Source organism: Mobula hypostoma, chromosome 12 (genome assembly GCF_963921235.1).
Source record: "Mobula hypostoma chromosome 12, sMobHyp1.1, whole genome shotgun sequence".
NCBI classification, from domain to species: Eukaryota; Metazoa; Chordata; class Chondrichthyes; order Myliobatiformes; family Myliobatidae; genus Mobula; species Mobula hypostoma.
In genome coordinates, this window is record NC_086108.1 from 76,128,879 (window position 1) to 76,144,098 (window position 15,220).

The following is a 15,220-nucleotide window of genomic DNA, read 5'->3' on the forward strand; positions in this document are numbered from 1 at the left end:
CTGGCACACAGTAATGTTAATTACTCAGACGGGTACTTAAAGTGACATGAGGAAGGTTAAAAGAGATGCATGAGACAGGTTTTTTATACTGAGAGTGGTGGGTGCTTGGAATGAGCTGCCAAGGGTAATGTCTGTGCAGTGAATAGTGAATGTGGATCATGTACAAGCAGAATAGATGTGGTTTAAATTGACATCATGTTCAGTGCAGACATTGTGTTCTGAAAGGCCTGTTCCTGTTCTCTACTGTTTTTTTCGTTCTATCTTCTCAAATTTCTTCTCGCTATTTCTACAGGTACACAAAAATGGCTACAGGAGCAGATGTTCGTGATATCCTGGAGCTGGGTGGTGGTGATTCGGAAAACACACCAATCAGTAAAAAAGATATTATCAACTCAGATAAGGTACAACTGGCTTAGTTTAGCATTTAATACTTGTACTATTGATGTTAGTTATCCATATTATCAGTTGCTGATTGCCCAATGACTGACATTCATTTTGATTACATCTTCACTAAGTGTAGATAGCAAGGAGCCAAAATACAAAATGTAAAAATGAGAGGAAGCTGCCAAGAAAATTTGCACTTTTAGCTCCTTTACGATTGAAACAGCCATGTAAGGTTCTGTAATTTAATCGCTATAGATTGAAGAGTTTCTCAATATTTTTCAAGATCACCGCACTCCCAAGGGAAGCTTGTTGGAGATAAAGGCACAATATTGCAGTGAGGAGCATCAAGAAAAGTTGAGAAGCAATGTTGCAGCCTTATTGATACTGGTCTTTTCTGAGATTGGCTCTTTTGAAGATCCTTTGATTAGGATCATGGTATACATTCTATTGAAATGCAAATATAAAATGGGAAAGAATTACTGCTGACAGTCACTTTGGAGGAGGTTATATTACAGTCCCGAGTCGATGGAGTCAAATGCTCTAAAGAGAAAGTGAACTGGCTGGTACTGCTCTTTGAATCTTTATTTGGAATTATAGTGGTGAAGCTCATGTACACTATTTAAAAGGATAGAATCCATTCTATCCTTATCAGCTACTGGGATGAGACAGCTGGGAGATGAAGATTTTCTATGTGGCAGATAATTCTTTTGTTACTACAGTTATCTTGCCTCCATTCTTGAGGTTGACTGCGATTATGCCGTTTTTCAGGTGTGCGTGATGAGATAAGATTTGTGACTGAAGTTTTTTTTCCTTCAATCTTTAGAATTTCAGTGATGTTACAGATTGCCTCATGGTCCTTGAGGAATCCTTGATCGTTTTTGAATCTCAGTGCAGTAAATTTCATCACCACTGTTTACTTTTGCCAAGACTCCTAAGATAGGGTTTGGGCAAACTTGAATTGTTGTGGAGGTGAGGGGAGATCTGAGAGGTTTACAGGATTGAGAGGCGTAGATAGAATAGACAGCCAGAGTCTTTTATCCCAAGTTTGAAATGTCAAATACGAGGGCATGTGTTTAAGGTAAGAGATATGCGGGGCAAGTTTTTGATACAGAGTGGTGGGCTCCTGAAATGAGCTGCCTGGGGTGGTAGTAGAAGCAAATATGACAGATTCAAAAAGGCTCTTAGATCGGCATATCAGTATGTAGAAAATGGAAGGATGTGGGCAGAAGGGTTTAGTTGGACATTTGCTTAATTAAATTAGGTTTCTGTGAAGGAGTTCTGTTCATATAGAACGTAGAGTAGTTCTATATGCCCGTATAGAGCTGTTCTGCATTCTTTATGAAAAATGGTCTTTGTTTCCCATGATCTTGCCTGTTTGGCCAGAGATGGCTTTGATAGCACGGAAGAACCAGTGCATGTCATGGCTGTCAGTGAGTCACTGAGCCTCCTGCGTTTTCTCCATCTAGGTTAACAATTTTAACTCCTGTGTTTTCAGCTGGACCTCTGTGTTTAGGTGCAAAAGTTCTTTCTTTTCCCTTGAAGACAAGTGAAGCTTTCCTTATGTTTGTGGTTAATAAGCTCTTTGATTTACTATTTACATCAAAGCTTAGTAGGAAAACCAAATATATTGACTTCAAGGAAACACATAATTAGTGGGCATTCTGGTGTCTGGGCTGGGTCTGAAAAACAATTACCATTGTGGTTTTTACAGCTTTGACATAGATCTTCTGGAATAATACTTGTAATTGAAGCTGCTGTTTTGGGCCATATTGATGGTCACAGTCGGGCAGATTAGACAGCATTCAGTTCAACAGTCACCAATATTTGTTAAGATCAGGATAATGCAAACATTTTTATGATCCTTCACTTGAACAATGACAAAGTCTAGCAGGCGCCAGAATTTAAACTGGGGTTGTTACCCTGTGGTTTTGTGCTGGCCCATTGCTAAGTCAGGGTTTGCTATGGTTAATTTATCATAAGGATTCCACTGGAGAAAGCCTTCCCTATTTCTTTTTGTCAGAGGGTTGCCTTTGAGGCATTACAGCCTCTCAGGAGGATCAGTTTGTGTGCCTTTTGGAGGAGGATTTAGATTTTCCACCCAAGTTCAAAGTCCTCCTGAGGCTTCCTGAGTTGGCTCATTGAACTGATGATTGTAGCTGTTGTTTCTGTTTTAGACCAAGCTGAAGGCATCTGGTATTTCTAAAGAAGAATCCTCTGAGGTGCTGGAGTAGCTAATTATTGATAGCAAAGCTCACTTTGTGAAGACAGATTTTCATTTCCAGAATGTGTATCTGACTCCTTTGACTCTAGTTTCTCAGTCAGTGTGATGATATCAATAGTGAAGCAGCTTACAGAGAAGAAGTCGTCACCCTGACACAGTGGTATCAAGAAAACAACCTCCCTCAATGTTGCAAAAACAAAGGAGCTGGTTGTGGATTACAGGAGGAATGGAGAAGATCTAACCCCTGTTGACATCAATGGATCTGGGGTTGAGAGGGTGAACAGCTTTAAATTCCTTGGCATACACATCACTGAGGATCTCACGTGGTCTATACATACTGGCTGTGTGGTGAAAAAGACAGAACATCGCCTCTGTCACCTCAGACAGTTGAAGTTTGGTATTAGCCCCCATATCCTACGAACTTTCTACGGAGCACAATTGAGAGCGTCCTGACTTGTTGCATCACTGCTTGGTATGGGAACTGTACTTCCCTTAATTGCAGGACTCTGCAGAGAGTGGTGCAGATAGCCCAGCGCATCTGTGGATGTGAACTTCCCACTACTCAGGTTATTTACAAAGACAGGTGTGTAAACAGGGCCCGAAGGATCACTGGGGACCTGAGTCACCCCAACCACAAATTGTTTCAGCTGCTACCATTCGGGAAACGATACTGCAGCATAAAAGCAAGGACCAACAAGCTCTGGGACAGCTTCTTCCACTGGGCCGTCAGACTGATTAATTCATGCTGACACAACTGTATTTCTGAAATATTGTACATACTATTTATTATAAATTGCACATTGCATATTTAGACAGATGTAATGTAAAGTATTTACTCATGTATATGAAGGATGTAAGTAATAAAGTCAGTTCAATTCAATTCAATCAAAAGACCATAGGTTATGATTGCATGGCATTGTTCAGTTATGCTTGGATTGTTTATAATGTTCCTGGAATTCCAGGTCCTAAACATATTGGAAGTATAAGATATTCTTGGATTACTTTTAATGTTGGGGTGCTGTTGCATAGTAGCTATCACTAGGACTTGATAGAGCCAAGATAATTGGTCCTGTGGCAAAGGAGACCAGGACAGTTAGAGGTCAGACAGTGTTAAATGGGTATTGACACTTAGACATTGTGCTTACTTGCTCAATAATGCAGGGCTTCTCAACCTTGGGTCCATGGTTCTGTCGGTTAATGGTTGGGGTCCATGGCATAAAAAAGGTTGGGAACCCCTGCTCTAATGGGATATCAAAGTCATGTAAAATTTTGTTTTTTGCAAAATTCTTGTGCATGTTTGGGAAACATCAGTGAATAATTATTCACTCCCAGTTCTTAGATTATTAGTGCCATTTATCAATCTCTGATAATTAGTCTGACTCGGGTCAGTTCATTCGACATGGATTTACAATTAAAAGTATGTTGTAGCTAACCAATGTTAAATCCACACAGCCATCAAAAAAGTAATGAAATATTTCTTTAATTGAAACTAAGTAACTCTCAATGTAATTGGAAGAATATTTTTAAATATTTTAGGGTGAAAATAAAGTAAAATCAAAAGTACCTTTTTTCTTTCTTTTCTTTCTTAATCTTTTTATTAGTTTTCAATTTCATAAACATAATAACAATAGTGATACAAAGAGATTGGAATTACATTATTGGTAATAAACATATACAAGAGAAACTACAAATTGTACAAGTGTAATAGACTTTCAAATTCATAATATAATTAATCACGAAGAGAAAAGAAATAAAAAAAGGATATCACAAAGAAAAACCCCAAAAAACAAAAACAAAACTTTAAAAAAAGCTAAATTACTAAACCCCCCCAAAAAAACCCAAACAGAACAAAACAGGGCTGAACCAATATATTAGATGGAATACGTTCATTAATGTCGTCAACTCCGCTCCTCTATTCATATATTCTAATTTAATAAAAAGGATTCAGAAAAGGTCAAATTACATCATATGAAAATGTTGAATAAATGGCTTCCAAGTCTCTTCAAATTTAACTGAAGGATCAAAAATGACACTTCTGATTTTTTCTAAATTTAAACATGATATAGTTTGGGAAAACCATTGAAATGTAGTAGGGGGATTGGTCTCTTTCCAATTCAATAAAATGGGTCTCTTGGCCATTAATGTAACAAATGCGATTATCCGACAAGCTGAAGAGGATAAAGCACTATGTTCCATCATTGGCAAACCAAAAATAGGATGGGGTTGTAAATCAAAGCGCTAAACTGTTGAAATGATATCAAAGATATCTTTCTAAAATTTTTCCAAAAGAGTGCAGGACCAGAACATACGAATCAAAGAAGCCACCTCAGAGTGACATCTATCACAAATAGGATTTGTATGGGAGTAAAAACGCGCTAGTTTATCTTTAGGTATGTGGGCCCTATGTACTACCTTAAATTGTATTAGCATATGTTTAGCACATATTAGATTATGAGAACACTCCTCGTTTATTGTCATTTAGAAATGCATGCATGCATTAAGAAATGATACAATGTTCCTTCAGAGTGATATCACAGAAAAACAGGACAAACCAAAGACTAACACCGACAGAACCACATAATTATAACATATAGTTACAGCAGTGCAAAACAATACCATAATTTGATGAAGAGCAGACCATGGGCACGGTTAAAAAAAAAATCTCTAAGTCCCGGTCGACTCCCGAGTCCCTGATAGCAGGCGGCAAAAGGGAGAAACTCCCTGCCATAAACCTCGAGGCACCGACAACTGCCGATGCATTGGAAGCACCCGACAACAGCCGACACTGAGTCCATCCATCCAAAAACTTCGAGCCTCCAACCAGCCCCTCTGATACAGCCTCCCGAGTGCCATCCTCTGCCGAGTGCCTTCTACCTCGCCCCGGCCGCCAAAACAAGCAAAACCAAGGATTCGGGGCTGTCTCCGGAGATTCCGGACCACACAGTAGCAGCAGCAGCGAAGTGGGCATTTCAGAAGTTTCTCCAGTTGTTCCTCCATACTCTCATGTCTGTCTCCATCAAATCAGAATTGTGCACGGTACCCTAGCTGACAGATTACAGATATCATTCACCGGAGTGGCCGTGCACGCTGCGTCGCACCGCCATCTTCTCCTCCTCCAACATATAGAGGAAGAGCTAACTAATTGAAAAATTTTCTCCCATTTCTGTATAGGTAAGTGAAGTTGAAGTTCCCTTTCCCATTCATTTTTTATTTTATCAAATATATCTGGCTGTATTTTCATAATTATATCATAAATAGTTGCTATTAATCCCTTCTGATAAAGAAATAAACCTAAAATTTTTTTCATGATATCAGTTGAGTATGAAATCAGAAATGTTGGCAGCATGGTATTTAAAAAGTTTCTTATTTGTAAATATCTTAAAAAAAAAAGGGGGATCTGGGCAAGTTATATTTATTAGACAACTGTTCAAAAGACGTGAAACAGTTATTCAAAAATAAATCACGAAAACATGTTATACCTTTCATTTTCCATATCAAAAAGGCTTGATCCATAACAGAAGGTTGGAAAAAAAATTAGATATAATAGGGATAATATAAATTTGTTCTAACCAAAAAATTTACAAAAATGGAACCATATTCGTAACGTGTGTTTAATTATTGGTTTAACCATTTGTTTATTCAATTTAGAAAACACAAAGGGGAGTGAAGATCCTAAAATAGAAACTAATGAAAACCCTTGTACAGAATAACTTTCGAGGTTTACCCATTGTGGACTTGGAATTATATCCCAATCTTGTGTCCAAAATACTAAATATCGGATATTAATTGCCCAGTAATAGAATCTTAAATTCGGTAATGCTAAACCTCCATCTTTCTTGGACTTCTTTAAGTATTATTTACTTAACCTGGGATTTTTATTCTGCCATATGTAAGAGGAAATTTTAAAATCAATAGTATCAAACAAAGATTTAGGAATAAAAATTGGTACCGATTGAAATAAATATAAAAATTTAGGTAGAATAATCATTTTAATAGCATTGATTCGGCCAATCAGTGATAGAGACAATGGGGACCATTTAGTAAGCAATTGTTTAACCTGACTAATTAACGGTAAAAAATTGAGCTTGAATAAGTCCTTATCCCTCTTAGCAATTTTATCCCCTAAATAAGTAAAATGGTCAGTAATCAATCTAAGTAGTAAACATCTATAAATGGGAGCCTGCATATTTAATGGAAAAAGTTCACTCTTGCTAAGATTCAATTTGTAATCAGAAAAACTACTAAACTGAACAAGCAAAGATAATACTGCCGGAATGGATTTCTCAGGGTTAGAAATATATAATAGTAAATCATCTGCATATAGTGATAATTTATGCATCTCATTCCCACAGGTAATACTAAATATATTAGGAGAGTCACGAATGGCAATAGCTAACGGTTCCAGGGCAATATTGAACAATAATGGGCTAAGAGGGCAACCCTGCCTAGTACCACAGAATAACTGAAAAAAGGGAGATCTTTGATTATTAGTAAAATCCAAAGCCAGAGGAGTAAGGTATATCAATTTAATCCAAGATATGAATATCAGACTAAAATTGAATTTCTCAAGTGTATTAAACAAATATGTCCATTCGACTCTATCAAAAGCTTTCTCAGCGTCCAATGAAATTATGCACTCTGGAGTTCTAGGTGAAAAAATATAAACAATATTCATTAATCTCCTAATATTAAAGAAGGAGTAACGATTTTTAATAAATCCAGTTTGATCAACAGAAATAATTTGAGGCAATACATTCTCCAGTCTCATTGCCAATATTTTAGAAAAAATCTTAGAATCCACATTCAGCAAAGATATAGGCCTGTAAGATGCACACTCGGTAGGATCCTTATCTTTTTTAAGAATTAGGGAAATAGAAACTCGATAAAAAGATTGTGGTAATTTACCTATAGATACTGCATCCTTAAAAATTCTACAAACGTTTTTTACATAACCAAGGAGAAAGTATAGTAGAGAAGGATTTAAAAAATTCTACTGTATAACTGTCTGGACCAGGTGCTTTACCTGAATTTATCGAGGAAATAGCATTCTTTACTTCTTCTACCGTAATAGGTATGTCTAGTTTTAAATGTTCATTGGGTGGTAATTTTGGAATATTCAATTTCTTTAAAAATTCATGCATTATAGTGGAATCATCAGGAAATTCTGCTTGGTATAAACTTTTTTATTTGAGATGGTGAAGGAAGAGATAAACTTCTGCATGCATAAATGTGTGGAAAATGAAAACCAACAAACTGCAGAGGCAGAAGTGTCTGCAGATGTTGGAAACTGAATTTAAAAAAAAAACAAAGCAAAATGCTGCAGAAAATAAAACAACTTGTAGAAATGCAGATACTCAGCAGGTGAGGCAGCATCTGTGGAATAGAAATAAGTGTTTGCATTTCAGGTGTTCCTGCTGAGTATTTCCAGCATTTTTGGGGGTTTTTTTTTGTGTTGAAAAGTCAGGAGAAGAGTAAGTTAGTAGAATGGACCTTGCCTTTGCACAAAATTGTTGAAAATGATCATTTTAAAGTCCATTATAGATACTAACATACTGAATAAAATGGGCAGCTGGAACTTTACTGCACTTGCACATGAAATAATGTGAATAATTGGTGGTTGTAATTAATATTTATTTATTTCCTACTTTGTGATTAACTTATTTTCTGTACAGTTTTATTTCCTTTAGCAATCCCCCAGCCGTCACTGCATCCTGTAGTGCTGAAGGTAATTTAGAACAATTTTTTTTCTGTTTTAGAAAAAGTCAAAGAAATCAACAGAAACGCTCACTTTTAAGAGACCAGAGGGAATGCACAGAGAAGTTTATGCTCTCCTATATTCTGACAAAAAGTAAGTAAAAGCAAATGATCTGTAATGGTTTTATCATTGCTCACTTTTTATGGTTATTTAAAGAATGTTGAACTTTAGATTTACAGCAGCCTCCTGTGGCTGAAAAGCAATATTACAGTGCAATCTTATTCCACTGTGCTGGATTCTACTAACAGTTTACGGATCTTTTTGGCTTGGAACATTGGGAAAATCATTCCTTGAAAATTTTTATCAATGCGAATTAGCAGAAGATCACCATCTCATCGTAATGTAGTGGAGTAAATTTTAGATTAGAAATAATGCATAACTGCAATTTGACAGTCAGAAAATGAAGGGTAAAAAATCCTAATTATAGAATTGTATATGTGTTGTAGACTCTTCTTAAACATGCTTAAGAAGATCTATGTAATCAGTCCCATTTACTTTCAACGAAGCTTTATATTTATTCTTTTCAAAAATCATGAAATTATTGGATTCTTTAAAAGCACCATATGTTGCACCACAGCATGCATGTCTGGAGTCTGCTTTGGTGAGTAAGGGAGTTGATAATGCTTCAATTATTTATTTGTTTAATTTAGTTTTATATTTAAATTTTCTTAACCATGCAGTTTGCACTTGCAACTGTAAGCAAGTAATAAAAAAGTGGTATATATAGCCTGTCGGTCTTTTGGGTGATTAAATAGTGGCAGCTGATTAACTGCAGTTATTGCGAGCTTACTTGTAACTGGATATACAAATTAATGGGCTTTGTTAAAACACAGAGGGCAATGTCTAAAGAGTGTTGAATTTGGTGAATAAAGGACTATAGTAAAGTAAGTGGAACAGTAGTGTAGGGTGGTACAGCAGCGTTGCGGTTGGTTAGTGCATCACTTTACAGCACCAGTGATTACTTATCGGGGTTCTATTCTCATTGTTTTATACACTTTCCCTGAGATGCGTAGGTTTCCTCTAGGTGCTCTGGTTTCCTCCCACATTCCAAAGACGTACTTGTAGAGTTATTGAGTTGTTGCCATTCTGTGTTCGAGCCGAAAGTGTGCAACACTTGCCTAGCATAATCTTTGCTGATGTCAAATCAAATTGAATTAAGTTTAATTATCCTTCAACCATACAAAAATATAGCCGAATGTAACAGAATTCCAAGACCCTGAGTGATATGTCCCACAGTTAATGGTACAGTCTCTTGATAATGTACAGACACATGCAATCCAGCCTGTCATCCACCGATTGAACACAAAAGGGCAGCATCAACGGGAGAGACCAGCTCCAAGCCAAGTATGGCTGCCACACTGCACTGTCTCCAGCGTCTCCTCTCCTGGTCAGCAGCATGCAAGCCCGCAACTTGAGGCCTAGTCCTCACTACAACCAGGCTGCCGGCTTCTATGTCATCAGTCGCACCACCAGACAAGGGTAACAGACCTGCGGCAGCTTACATTGTCAATGTCCAAAGAGTCTTGCAATCCCAGGTGAAATGTCAGAGACAAAATCACCCACTGTTATACTGCATGCTGCTTTTGCAGATCAACTCCATTGCCTTAGAGTAGCAAGAAGCAACACTGTCTGCAGCCAGGTCAACTCCTTCCCCGACATCCTGGTCAGCCCCTTCGACAATAGTCCAGCTACTCCGATCAACAAACAGCTCACTGATGGCATAGCCCTGCAGTACCCAAAGTTCTTGCAGTAGAATTGTCTTGTGATCATAAAAAAAGCACCTTTGGTTGGCCCCCAAGAGGCTGCTGTATGCAAGCGCCACCATCTTAACAAATAAGACCTGATTTGATTTGACACAAAACAATACATTTCATTGGATGTTGCACTGTACATGTGACAAAGTTCATCTTTAAAAAAAATCATCACTGCAGTTTTATAATTAAAAGATGAAATAAATTATTCTGAGTTCTGCTTAGTGAGCTACCTTAAACAGGAACAGAAATGGTTAGTTATCTCAGACTTGTAGAGTGCACAACCTGTGCAAGGCAGAAACTCCAGGCAGTTTCCTATGCCTTAGATAATCTTATTTGCTGGGCATGTCGTCAGTTGGAAAAGCTCAGGTTTGGGTTTTGTTCTTTGAGCAATAGATGGTCTATAGATGGTGCTTTGTAGATAGCAAAATTCAAGAGGTGGTCACCTCACAGCTCAAGAAAGTTGTTAAATGAGTGAATTATGTCTATTCAAAATGTTTTCTCATTTATCTCCTAGTACCAGATAATAGATTGACATTGAAGAAGAGTTGGGGCAGGGTGTAACACCATGCTATGCAGTGGCAAGGAGCAATAAATATTCTGCCCTGAAGAAGGGTCTCGGCTCAAAACGTCGACTGTTTATTCATTTCCATAGGTGCTGTCTGATCTGCTGAGTTCCTCCAGCATTTTGTGTGTGTTGCAATAAATATTTGCTCTTTAGTATCAGCATTCTGTGGAGGATTATACCGTTGCTATAATACATAATACATAATTGTAATACATAATACAATTATGTATTATGTATTAATAGCATAATACATGCTATTATGTTCTTTTTCTGAACATAATAGCATGTTCAGAAAAAGAAGAAAACCAGATAAATCATCAATCAAGGCATTGAATTTGGAGATGGCAGAGTAATTTGTAGGCCAGATGAACTTGTGACGTTCTTGTCTCAAACATGTGGGGATTGGTATCTAAATTGGCAGAGCTGTCCCACAGATGAATTAAGCAAAAGCCTGTCATTGTCTGTAAGGTACGATATTGCAACACAACTAGGTGTCAGACTCCTCCTTTACAATCCCTCAAAACTGCAATATAGGACCACATTAAGAACACAATGAACAGGAGAAGTAGCCAATCAACTCTTTGTGCCCGCTCAGCCATTCAGGATTGTGCCTGAGGCAGTCTGATCTCAGGCAAACTGATCTCAATACCATTCTCTTTCCTCATAGCACTTCACTCCTTTGTTGCTCAAGTGTCTGCCACTCGCAACCTTGAATGTAAAATCAAAGTTTATTGCCAAATGCACAAGTACAGATGCAATGAAAATCTTGTAGCTTTATCATTAGCACATGACATCATCGTACAACCAGCATTCGCAAGTAAAACATAAATTACACTTTTTTTTTACAAGATAGAACATAGAACAACAAAAAAGTCAATTTTTGTGCAAAGTAATCCAAGTAATTATAGTTTTGTTAAACTGTACTGATTAGATTTGTGCCGATTGTTTAAGGATAGTAGCTGTTCTTGAATCAACCAGCACATACCTAGTCACTACAGTTTACCAACCAGTAGTGAGGGACTTCATGCTTCCTACTCAATGGTAGCTGTGAGAAGATAGCATGACTTGGATGGTGGAGATCTTTGAATGGTGCTTTCTTGAGTATAGTGATTCTACCAACATCCCTCTTTGTCTTGGTGCAACTTAATGCCCTCCAGTGCTACGTATCACCAGAAGTAAAAACTTACAATGTGCCAATCCCCCCTCAGAATTATGTTTCCATAATTAACTGTCATTTTTCTAAACATGGCTCAACCTGCTCAATTTCTCTTTATACTATAACCATTTCATCCTAGAAATCCAGAGAAGCTTCCTCTGCACTTATACCAATAGAGTACTGTACTGTCCTTAAATTTGGAAACAAAACTGTAATCTGTACTCAAACACGAGGAAATCTGCAGATGCTGGAATTTCAAGCAACACACATAAAAGTTGCTGGTGAAAGCAGCGGGCCAGGCAGCATCTCTAGGAAGAGGTATAGTGGGCTTCCTAGATTTTACTAGAACTTCCTAGAGATGCTGCCTGGCCTGCTGCGTTCACCAGCAACTTTTATGCGTGTTGCTTGTAATCAGTACTCCAGGGCTTTCATTAGTTCCCTTTTTAAAAAAAAATAAATCCCTACTTTTTTATTTCATTATGTTTGCAAAAAAAAGGGAAATAGAGGTTTCCCCACTATCCGAAGCGTTCCTGTGAAACCGTTGGTAAGCGGAAATGGCGTAACGCAAAGAAGCAATTGCCATGAATTTATATGGAAAAAATTTTTGAGTGTTCCCAGACCCAAAAAATAACATACCAAAAAGCACATAAAACCTAAAATAACACTAACATATAGTAAAAGCAGGAATGATATGATAAATACACAGCCTTATATAAAGTAGAAATAATGTATGTACAGTGTAGTTTCACTTAACAGAATCAGGAAGATTTAGCCAAAACTGACTTGTAGAAAAAAATCGGCACGTACACGCATGCACACACACTTGCCCGCACAAGGCTTCACGGTCATGGTAGTCTTTCTCGGGGTAAACACAAATTTAAAGTGGGCGCCTTTTCTCATAAAAGCGAAAATCCTCTTTCGGTTAGCGAAAACAGGTACTAATGTAGGTCTTCCGTAAAAGCAAAGTGCCTTAAAGCGAACGTTTGTCGGGGGGGGGGCACCTGTATTTATTTAGCCTTCCTGATTCCTTGCTGTAGCTGCATGCCAGCACAATGCATTGTGATCCCCTGATACTTTATACAGCAGGATTTTGTTATCTTCATTTAAATATTTTCTGTTCTTTCTAAAGTGGATCACCTCGTCCTTTCCCACAATATGTTTTGCCTGTCAATCTTTCGTTATGCTATCTCTTTACTGTTGCAGCTCCTTGTTTTATTAACAATTTGGTAACTCATCTAATTGTGCAACTTCAGCAAATTTGGCTACAGTACACGCAGTTCCTTCATTTAAGTTAATAAGATGACAAATTGTTGAGATCTGGCATTGATCCCTGCACCCCACTTTTGATCTGAAAATTACCCATTCATCCTGACTTTCTTTCGCTGTTAAGCTTCTCCCCCTCTAACCTTGTGATTGAAGCAATGTCATTATGATTCAGGGGTGCAAAGGGACTTGAGAACACTTGTGCAGGATTCCCTAAAATTGAATGTGCAGTTTGAGTTGGTGATAAAGAAGGCAAATTGAATGTTAACATTAATTTCAGGAGGACTAGAATTTGAAAACATGGATGTAATGCTGATGCTTTATAAGGCATTGTTCAGACCTTTATAAGGCATTGTTCAGACCTTACTTGGAATAGTTTCGGCAGTTTTGGGTCCCTATCTGTGGGAAAAAAATATATTGCCAATGGAGAAGATCCAGAGGAGGTTCTCAAGAATTATTCTGGAAATGGAAGGGTTAAGGTATGAGGAATATTTGATGGCTCTGGGGCCTGTACTTGCTAGAGTTTAGTAGGCGGGGGGGGGGAACGATGGTGGAGGGAATCTCATAGAGTGGATGTGGAGAGGATGTTTCCTATAGTTGGGTTATCGAGGGCACAGCCTCAGATTGAAGGGATGGCAGCTCACATTTGTTAGCAAAGTGATGGAAGGTTCTGCCAACCATGTTACTAAGTTTACCCAGCAGTAACTTGATGCCTAATTTGAGTTTTGCTAAGAGGCCTGTGCTTCAGACTTCTTGCCTCCTTGCTCTGAACCTGGAACAAAAGAACTGAACTCTGGGGTGAATAAGAATAACTACAGTTGACATCAAGTTGGTAGTTAACTGATTGTGGGTAGCATTCAGGTTCATTTACTTATCACATGTACATCAAACCATACAGTGAAATGCGTAATTTGTGTTAACAATCAACACATCCTAAAGGTTTTGCTTGGGGCGGCTTGCAAGTGTCACCACACACTCTGGCACCAACATAGCACGCCCACAATGTTCAGTCACAACAACAACAGAACAACAGCAAAGCAAGCCTCCTTTCTCCCTCCCACCCACTTGCCTATCCATTCACACACACAGACAGGTCTCCAACCCAAGGACAGGATGCCATTGTATCTCCCAACATCCAGTCCCTGGCCTGGACTCTCAGACTCGCAGTCATTGGGCCTCTAGCTTCCAAACCCACTGACGCAGGGGCTTTGATTATTGTGCCGCAGCTTCTGGATTTGCTGAATTCATTCTTCTACCTTCGGGTTTCAGCCTTCGATATTGATCCCAGGATTTGCTGTCACAGAATTTTGAACTCCTGGCCTTAAACTCTGGACTTTCACGAGCTTCTGACTTTGGAACTTGCTGATCTGGGGGTCATCCCTGGCCCAAACTCATAAACTTGCAGATCTCAGGCCTCTAACTTCTGGACATGCCAATATTGGGCCTCAACTTCTGTCTTTGACCTTTAAGCTTCAACCCTCTGTTAACTCCAGGACTTGCTGATCACGGGACTCTGAACTCTGGACTCATGTAGACCTCCAACCCAGGAATGTGCCTACCAGGTGGTGTCACTGGCCCTCATGCCTCTAATGGTTAGGATCACTCCACTTACAAAGGTAGACGATTGTTGTTGCAAGACATCAATCACCCTTGTCCCACCGTACTACTGCAGGAGTTCCTGAAGACTTGAGACCTAACGTCCTCCCTCACCTCCACCAGCTCATTTATCAATAACCGTCCTTCCGTAAGTCCAGAAGTAAGGTTGCTTAGTTGGGAATGTTTACTGATATATGTACATTATTTATTTTCTTGCAGCACTTCAGCAAATGAACCAGTTCATTCCTGAATGCAGCAAGGTTTAGTCATCATATGGATATGGACTGATAGGTGTCAAGTAACGTTTGCACTGTATTTGATACTATTACCATTGTGAAGCTCCCCCCACCCCCAACCCACTATGATCACATCACAGGCAACTGGAAATTCAAATGGATCAACATCGTAAATACGTGTTCCCCGCTTTTCGAACGTTCGCTTTACGAAACCTCGCTGTTACGAAAGACCTACATTAGTTATCTGTTTTCGCTAACAAAGTGTTTTCACTGTTTTGAAAAAAGGCAGC

The 15,220-nt window shown here is 38.5% G+C and overlaps 1 protein-coding gene across 3 annotated transcripts in view; it reads left to right on the forward strand.

Annotated features, from left to right (window-relative positions):
- dmap1 (DNA methyltransferase 1 associated protein 1) overlaps positions 1-15,220 on the forward strand; it is a 121,916-nt gene that overhangs the window by 52,576 nt on the left and 54,120 nt on the right. For all 3 annotated transcript variants that reach the window (XM_063064434.1, XM_063064433.1, XM_063064435.1), the window contains 2 exons: positions 293-401; positions 8,362-8,453. In XM_063064434.1, the coding sequence (XP_062920504.1) occupies positions 303-401; positions 8,362-8,453 (191 nt within the window). In that variant the 5' untranslated portion in view covers positions 293-302. The remainder of the gene's footprint in view (positions 1-292; positions 402-8,361; positions 8,454-15,220) is intronic.